Source organism: Rutilus rutilus (assembly GCF_951802725.1).
Source record: "Rutilus rutilus genome assembly, chromosome: 22".
NCBI classification, from domain to species: Eukaryota; Metazoa; Chordata; class Actinopteri; order Cypriniformes; family Leuciscidae; genus Rutilus; species Rutilus rutilus.
In genome coordinates this window covers 18087468-18096255 of record NC_140227.1, presented here as the reverse complement: position 1 = coordinate 18096255, position 8788 = coordinate 18087468, and the positions used below count along the sequence as shown (strand labels likewise).

At 37.1% G+C, this 8788-nt stretch overlaps 1 protein-coding gene across 3 annotated transcripts; it reads left to right on the top strand.

The window, feature by feature from the left end:
• Nucleotides 1–5268: 5268 nt before the first annotated feature.
• Nucleotides 5269–8325, top strand: LOC311282226 (uncharacterized protein). Of its 3 annotated transcripts, none has more exons than XM_084395860.1 (9): nt 5269–5620; nt 5818–6032; nt 6401–6452; nt 6598–6797; nt 6973–7090; nt 7177–7268; nt 7381–7487; nt 7696–7872; nt 8021–8323. In XM_084395860.1, the coding sequence occupies exons 4-7, from the start codon at nt 6744–6746 to the stop codon at nt 7465–7467; spliced, it is 351 nt and encodes a 116-aa protein (XP_084251986.1). In that variant the 5' UTR covers nt 5269–5620; nt 5818–6032; nt 6401–6452; nt 6598–6743; the 3' UTR covers nt 7468–7487; nt 7696–7872; nt 8021–8323. The 3 variants fall into 3 exon arrangements, 2 of the variants coding, with proteins under 2 accessions (XP_084251986.1, XP_084251985.1); XM_084395859.1 differs by having other exon boundaries at nt 6401–6494; XR_014625896.1 differs by lacking the exon at nt 6598–6797 and having other exon boundaries at nt 8021–8325.
• Nucleotides 8326–8788: the final 463 nt, after the last annotated feature.

The window sequence follows — 8788 nt, the reverse complement described above, 5'->3', positions numbered from 1 at the left end:
TATTAGAGAACTTGAAATGGACTCGATTTTGTCCATCGGGAATCAGGGTTATAGTTGACTAAAACTAAAACCGTTTAAAAAAAAAAACTTGAAATAAAATTAACTTATTAAATTAAATTATAAAACATACCTAAACTTATTTAATTTCAGCTATAGTAGCCAAGGCACCACTTCTCATTTTCATTTAGTTTAACTTGATGTTCTAAAATAACTAAAACTCAAATAAAAAGGATTTTAAAACACTATATTGCTGTCACACTCACTCAGTTGTGTTTTCCTGCCCCTTGACGACGAGACCCTGAAGTCTTTGTTCTGGATCGGAGCGAACAACCACCATCTCATAGACACCCCAGACACCTCTGGACTTAATCAGACTTTGCGTTTGGTGTTTTTCTTCTGCCCTATTTTGGATTGACTTGTGGATTATTATTAAATCTTGCGTGATAACTTCATCTGCCTCTTCAGTCTGTCCCTGCACACTGTGCTGACAATAGACATATGGTGTATGTGGAATTATTTGTATTCAAATTTATTCTTTTGATTAATGTCTTTTATTACTTCCTTTTTATTAATCTCTTTATGGATTATGTTCATTGATAGCTATTCAATCATCCTTAATCGTGATATTCCTTAGTAGCATTATTATTCTTTTATGTTATTGATTTCTTTCATTTATATATTTGATATTTGATATGTTTGATTATTTCCAAATGTAAGATCTTTTTGGTCTCTTCTGTTCTGAAGGATCGAGTATTTTCCATCAGAACTGTTTATGTGCTGTACCTTTGTATCAAAATATGTTTCCATCTCTGAAGACATGATGACAATAATGTAAGATCTTCGATATTCTCTAAAAGGTGTCAAAACCACACCTCGCCTTTGTATTTTCATATATCTTTGCAACCGTATAGCATTTGACCGTCACGCCGACCTAGCCGATATACCAACTATGATATAATGGATAAGTCTGTTTGACCTTTTCTTATTTGTGAAAACATTTCGTTTTTTAAATCAAGTACTGGTTGCACCAACTGTAGAACTTCACGTAGGAGTTCTAGTTCAGATCATTGGCTGAAAACAAGATTACAGTAGTATGCACTTAGCAAAGATAGCAAATTTCATGTTAAAGGAGAGCTTTTTTCCAGGTATTATAGTCTCTATGTACTAAGGTAGGTACTGCGCCATGGCAAAAGACAGCTGGCAAAGATCCTGGTAGTCTCTTTCCTCTGAAATCAGCTTTTACCTGGTTTCTGTCTATAACATTCACGCTCCAGAACACACTCTCCACTGAATAGCGCGCTATTGAAGAGAATGAAGGCCAGCATACACAAAGAGATTTCAAATGTCATTCATGGGTCTGGCCCTCTGTGTTTAACACGCTGTCTGTCTCGCCTTACTCTCCTCTTCCATTTGAATCCACTCCCACGTCCTATAAAAAAGAGAGATGCTTAGACATAACTTGCACTTTTGGCATTTGTTCAGTGCACACTGTAATTGTGTCAAAAAATGGCGAGGATTCAAAGCCAAACTTCTATACCGCGTCGTCTATAGGAGAAGCGGGCAGACAAAGGCAGACATAACTCTGACATCACTTCTCAAGTTCATGCCAGGTTTCATCTGTTTCTATGCGATAAATGTTACCAAGGAAACCAATGTGGTTACCCTGGGAATGGGTATTATCAGCCTGTCAATCAAACAGAAAAATGTCTTTTTGGCTTTAGACAGACCTTTACTTTTAAGTTGTGGGAATTAGTATCAGCTAAACGTGTCACACAGCCATGCCACTTGTTTTCTTGGATGTCTATGTTAGCAGCAGCATGAAAACTGAGCCGTTGCAGAGTTTCCAGAACAGGGGAGGTATCTTTACCGTCTACCGACTGAAACTGAGCCCTTCCCGAGCATCGATTTTAGCTAGGTGTCCCTCACAAACTGCAAAGTGTCACTTTATACAAATACAACTGAATTGACAGACCTCTAATAGGAGGTGAGGTAATCTTCCAGTGCTAGCCATCTGCATGTTGACTGTTGCATCTGAAGAATTATGACCGGAAACATCACTATTATTATATGATCTCAGTTTAGATGTGAATGTGCATGTGTGAATTAAAGGTGAACATAACGTGCTGCTAGCAGCTACATTGGCCGCATGATCAATTCCTCATTATTTCATAACCGTGTTCATAGTTGGCCTTTCTGGAGCGTAGCGATCAATAGCAACAGGATTATTTTACATGGCAACATTGATTATTTCTGACATTCTCTAATTTAATCTCAAATAAGACAGAATATTGGCCACGCAGCAAAGAGCCTCGGGTCTATTGAACTTGTGCCTAATGTGCAAGGCATACACAAAAATGGTCACACATTCTTGTTTTAATTGCTTTGGTGCACATGGAAATACTGCAAAAGTTGCAAATTGCTTATTGCCTGGGAGGATGTGAGCACTTGGGCTGTGTTCAGATTCCAATACAGCCAAGATCTAGCTGTTGACATGAAACACTTTTTTTTTTCAGAGGTTCTATTTCTCCCTTTCATCCACCTACCTCCCTCAGATTATTTTTACTCCAGATTTCCTATTTTACATTTATCTCATTTTTTTTGTACTGTGCTCCTAGTTTATCACAGTATAAATTAAAAATAAATAAATACATGTCTAAGATGTCCAGTTCATGTATTATTCATCAAGAGCATACTAAATATGCTCCATTAAAAAAAAAGTGGATTTTGAAATTGTGCCCTGAATGCAGAATAATGCCCCATGAAGTGAACGCTGAAGTCCAGAAAGACAAGAATTGAAAAATAAAAATTCACAGATAGACATGATACTCAATGATTCTGCATCAATGCACAAACAAACATCAATATAGTTTTTAATTAATAATCAGTTTGTTGAAAAAAATGACTAATGTCATGTGTGAAGACGCAGGGCACATCTGAAGCGACATGAAACCACAACAGTGGTAAACAGTGCATTTACAGACGTTTTAATTCACCATGGAGAGAGACACATTTATAGGAGACACTGTGTTGATTGTTGTAAACAGTGCCTGAAAAAGCAGATGGATAGTGATTATTCAACCCGTTCTCATCTCAGGGCGTCAAATAAGGCCGTTTTGTCACGTCCTTCGGCGTTTTCTGCCCACGCATATAGCACCCTTTTGCGTATAGATGACACGCACATGGCTTTCAACCAACTTCAATGTAAAACCATCCGCGATGTAATTACACGCTCAGGGCTTCACCAGTCGTCAATTCACCTCAACATTGACCGACTGCACAGACTAAAGACGTTTTCAGGAACGACTTATGTTTGCTCTATGATTAGGATTGCCTACACCTAATATAGGAGGTCATTGTTTTCCATTATTTATCTTTCGAGAGGAGATATTCGCCATTTTCAACACCCTTATCGTCTGTGAGAGACGCTCGCGGCTTAACCACCTCCAATGCAACCCACCCGCGTTTTACAGGACGCAGTTGGACTTTGCTAGCCAATCCAAGTGCGTGATATCAGACGCTTTCAGCAACAGTAGCATGCGTAGGCTACAATTTCGTTTAGTTTTAAATAAGCCTGTGGTAGCCTACTCAATTTTTAAACGTGAATGTGTGCTAGGTATCCTAACTAAAAACACGACAATATAGGTTCCATCATCCCTTAATTGCCCGCAGGAGTATATTGGCCGAATTCAACACACCCTTTATCGTGTGTGAGAGACGCTCATGGCTTTCAACCATCAATGCAACCCACGGGCGTTTTACAGGACGCAGTTGGACTCGTTAAATATGGACGCTTGGCCAGGACCCCTTGGCGTCACTTTTTAACGCACTGGGTATACCTTTGGCGTCATTTTTCAACGTGCAGGGTAGTCTGTTTGACTTCTATAGAACTCTGAACCGGAGCCTGCGGCGTTGAAATTTGACGTCTTGGTAACACCGTCCGCAACCCGTCTGCTGTGTATGGGTTGAGGCTACAATAAAATAAAAATAAAAGGAATAGACTACAATAAATGATCTATGCCAGGGCTAGTAAAATGGCGGCCCCCAGATGATATTTATCTGGCCCTCCAACTGGTTTTTGATGTTTAAAAACCCTCGCAATCTGATATCTAAGTGCCCTCTCTGCGCAAAGGTTTAGCGCGTTCGGCAACCGCATTCAGCGGTGAGTTTAACAACACACATGGTGTGCAACCGCATTCAGCGGTGAGTTTAACAACGCTCAACTGCAGGTAAAACGGCATTCAGAGGTTAGTTTAACCAAAACAACGCTCAACTGCAGGTAAAACTGCATTCAAAGGTGAGTTTAACAACACTCCACGGCGTGCAAGTAATTAGTTTAACCGTTTTCTTGTCATAGGTACTGGTACATAGGTACATTGCTTTAACTAGAGCATGCTGGGTAACGTATTTTTATCGGAGGTTTGTTGATGTTAATAAATATATATAATATGCTACGATTTTGTTCAATTAATATTACATTTTTTATTTTATTTTTTATTGATTAAATCCTCTAAATTAATAACGCTGACGTCACTGTATGGGGCGATCCCAAGGTCCATTGCGATTTCCCACTTGGTAAGTAGAAGAGTTAATTAATAGAGATGTGTACTATTCTTAAATTTACACATCTAAAAACTGTTGAATCAGGACAAAAAGTTGTGTTTAGAACCTTTAGATGTGTAAGGTGGCAATTTCGTATGACGGTAAAAAATAGAAGGCATTATAAAAATATAGCTTGCTGCACCAAATGTGCAGGCTAGCAAAGTTAGCTAATTGAATTCAAGTTCATTTTTGTCGCATATAATCATGTATCATAGGGGAATGTAATATTTTCAGTATTACATTAGCCCACAACTATTATCCAATATTAGAAATGTTCAGATGAAGAACAGTTGCCAGATTGGTTTGTTTTACAGCCTAATTGTTTAAAATCCATGCAAAATTATATAATTAACACCCAAATAAATCTATAATTAACAATACAAATTAATTCATAACTACTAAATTGTGGCGCATCACAATTTTTCAATATGAAATAAAACAATTAATGTGTATAATTAATGTAACAAGCAATGGTGTCATAACTTATTGACTGATTTATATATTTATAAACAGGAATTTTCACACGTTTTTTTTTTTTTCAAAAAAAAAAAAAAAAAAATCCAAACAAAGCCACAGCAGAACTTCTAATATATATATATATATTAGAAGTTCTGCTGTGGCTTTGTTTGGAATTTTATTAATTTTTTTTTTTTTTGAAATAGAGCTAAACTTACATTTATTGACAATTTTTGTCTAATTTCTATCTAAAATGTAATTAACAATATTCACTTCTTGTTTATTAAAAAGGAATATCACATACAATTTAGCCCATTCTGGCAACACAGATGAAGAGAATGCTGGTGTAAAATGTTCAATTCTGTTTTTTTTCTTATTTTTCTTTAGGTCCCTCTTCGGCAGCTTCAAAAATTATTTTTAGCCCCCTTAACATAATTCAAGTGTACTGTATGATCTTTTTCAGTCCGGCTTGTACCTGTGGAGATACCTGACAAAATCTGTGGTTGTTCACCAGAGTTATTGAGGGTTAGTCCAGGAAAGATTGTTGCTGTGGTCACAATGAATGGTAAGAATGTGAAGAACTTTATTTTGTCCTGTTTGAGAAGCATCTTTAAAATAAATATATATCCATACGCGACTCCCTACAAGTTTGACATAGATATAAAACTAAAAATATATGAAGTATACAAAGTAATATATAAATAGTACAAAGAACCCAAACCCTGGTTTACATTACAGTGGATGTGTTTTTGATATTTCCAGGATGACATGATCGAACCATGCCTGAGTTAATTTGTGAGGCATGCCAATCCACTTGGACTGCTGAGTCGATGCCCTAAACAGAAGTGACTACTGGCCTGCAACCCTTCAATTTGCCACACTTTATGCCACAGATGTCTTTTTTTTCATTTGAAGAAATGAAGATGGCGGCACCAGGACTGTCCTGCCAAGCATACTGAATCAGCCGCTTTGGTCGTGTGAGTATTGAATTTATCTATCCTGCAGTGTTGTTGATATCTTTGAGTTGTTGGTTGATAAGCAAGATCTCAGCAGACAGTTTTCTGAAAAGTTTTTTTGAGTGGGAGGCTGTGCGATTTGAGGTGGACAACATATGCAAGGAAGAGCCCTTCAACTGTCCTGCATGCACCCTAGATATGCTTGCAGTTTCAGTTGATGGAAACTGCAAGCATTACCATTTCAAGAATGCTGCTAGCTACTCCAAACTGTGTATCACAGTGTTTGTATTAATAAGAAAACATTGCTCTTTAATGTGAACTAAGAAATCTCAGATTTTAAGTTATAAATTGTTGTCAATCATCAATGGTTGTTTTTTTGTTTTTTTTAGATCTGAGGAACAGGCCATCTTTGAAGGCATCTTCATAGCCAAGGATGAAGACGTAAAAAGATTTGTAGACCACATTCACAACACAACCAAACATGTAAAATTCTAGATGATAATTAGACTTCAGCACTATAATAACCTCTTTCTGAAGAGTTTGTTTAGGAGAGTCTTATTTTCATCAACAATTTTCCATATTGTAGTTCAGTGGAAGAAGTGTTTGTGGAGGGGAGTGGTCAGCAGCCAGAGAGACCTCCCAAAGATCTGCCAGCAAGGTAGACGAGGAGGGATTGGAGCTTGTGGTGTGTCGGCACGGAGTCCTGCTCCAAAGCTCCAGCACCTTCTTAACATGAAGCCATTCCTTTCGGTATTTCATGCCAAAGCCCATGATTTTAAATGCGAGGTAAGGAAGTGTTGCTATGGGATAGAATCGTATTATCTAAACTGAACATCTGCAAACATCTGTTTTTTTTATATATATATATATATATATATATATATATATATATATATATATATATATATTTATTTATTATTATTATTATTATTATTTTTTTTTTTTTTTTATTCTTAACCAGGTAAAATGGAGTGGAGCATATCAGGACGGTGCTGGTTTAACACTAGGGGAGGAGGTGGAACAGTGCAATGCCTTCCTATCTAGGATTGCAGTAACCAGAAAGCATATGTCAAAAGCAGGTAAGATGACCACATACTGCACTGGTTACATCCTTACATAATACGTAGGAGGAATATGGTAACATCATATTTTCTTTGTTTTTCAGGATGCACAGATATGCTGACTCTCATGGCCATGCACTGGAATCAGCAAAAGTTCAACAATTTGGCTATCTCACTGACCCGCCGATATCAAAAGGTAATGACATCAGTAGAATTAATTTTAGATGTTCAGTACTGCATGTTAGCAGTGTACGAAGCTGTGCATTGAGCATTTGTTTTTTGTTTCTTACCACTGTTTGTTATTGTAGACCACAAAAGCTCTGCAAAGCCAGTTACAAAACCTAGAGTCCATGAAAGCGCAATTGACAGTGACAGCGAGCCAATTGGAAGAATGATGTAAAGGATTGGGCTGACGGTGAGGAAATGATTACTTGTAATACATTTAGTCACAAATAATTGTAATTGTTACTGTTTGTTGACTGCTTCTGACAAATCTGATACATAATGACACATAACCCACAATGCTTCAAATGTCATTCTGTAACCCCATACTATTTCAGAGATTCTTTGAAGGTTGATGTTTAATACAAATTATTTATTTATTTATCATAAATGCATTCCAGACTCTGTCGATCTAAGGACAAAGAGAAAGGCGTTTGACATCATCATGTCAGTAAGGAGACTTGAGGAGGAGCAGAAGATTCTTGTTGCAGAGATGGACCACCATTGGAAATCTCTTTCAACTCGTCCCGATACCCTCAGAGAGATGTCCTGCTTGTTTTCTAGTGAGACAATGAAAAGTATGTATTTGTAATAAATTACATAAACATAGGGTTGCCTCGACCAAAGATTACTATTAGGGGGCAGCCCTAATAAATATACACAACAATGATGACTGTTTATAAAGTTTCTAATGCTGGTCTTAAATTCTTGTGTTCCTCTTTTAAGATTCGCAATGTGGCCTAAGTGAAGAAGGTTTGAAAGGTCTGCAGAGCATCATCCTCAGAAAGTGGCATCAAATCAGAGAAATGAAGGTGCAAGCAAGAGACTGTTACCTGCAAGTTTTGTCTGGAGCAGAGGACATCAACTTCTTGTACAGTGATTCAGCTGATGAGTACAACAGTGACTATGAAATATCTGATGATGGACTGTAATCTACAAGACAGTAACACCTTTCATACTTCTGGACAATGACCTTAACTATGAATATAAAGCATGTAATAAAATCTGCTTTTTATCACCATAAATATAACCAAAGTGTTACCTCTTCTTTCACATACATAGAAATGTGTGCATGCATGCATGCACTGTGTGGTACAGTAACTTTCATTAGTTGAACTGTAGGGTGCTGTATAACAATTGAAATCTGTTAAGAGACATGGAAGAAGCAGATTATAAGGAAGAACACCATAATGATGAGGAATAATTTTCTCCCCAACATAATATTCAATGTGCTTTCTGTGTAATCTAGTACAGGTTTCATAGTCAACTGATGTGATTCTGTGGTACTCAGAACATTTCACCTATCAATTGTGTAGATTTATCAGCTGTGACCTGATTAACAGTATAATGTTACAGTTTTCTGGATTGCTAAAACACATTTCTTGAAACTCACATTCTCAAAACCTTAAACACAAAACCAAATTTTCAAACCACATTCAGAGAACATGTGACTCTTATGGCAAAATCAAACAATTGCCTCAAAACCATTTTATC

Bases quoted from the DNA above. Each gene is read 5' to 3' on its own strand.
- LOC311282226 (XM_084395860.1), top strand. From the start codon at position 6,744: ATGAAGCCATTCCTTTCGGTATTTCATGCCAAAGCCCATGATTTTAAA. The intron at 6,798-6,972 runs GTAAGGAAGTGT...ATTCTTAACCAG, and splicing joins CCCATGATTTTAAATGCGAG to GTAAAATGGAGTGGAGCATA. The intron at 7,269-7,380 runs GTAATGACATCA...TTGTTATTGTAG, and splicing joins TGACCCGCCGATATCAAAAG to ACCACAAAAGCTCTGCAAAG.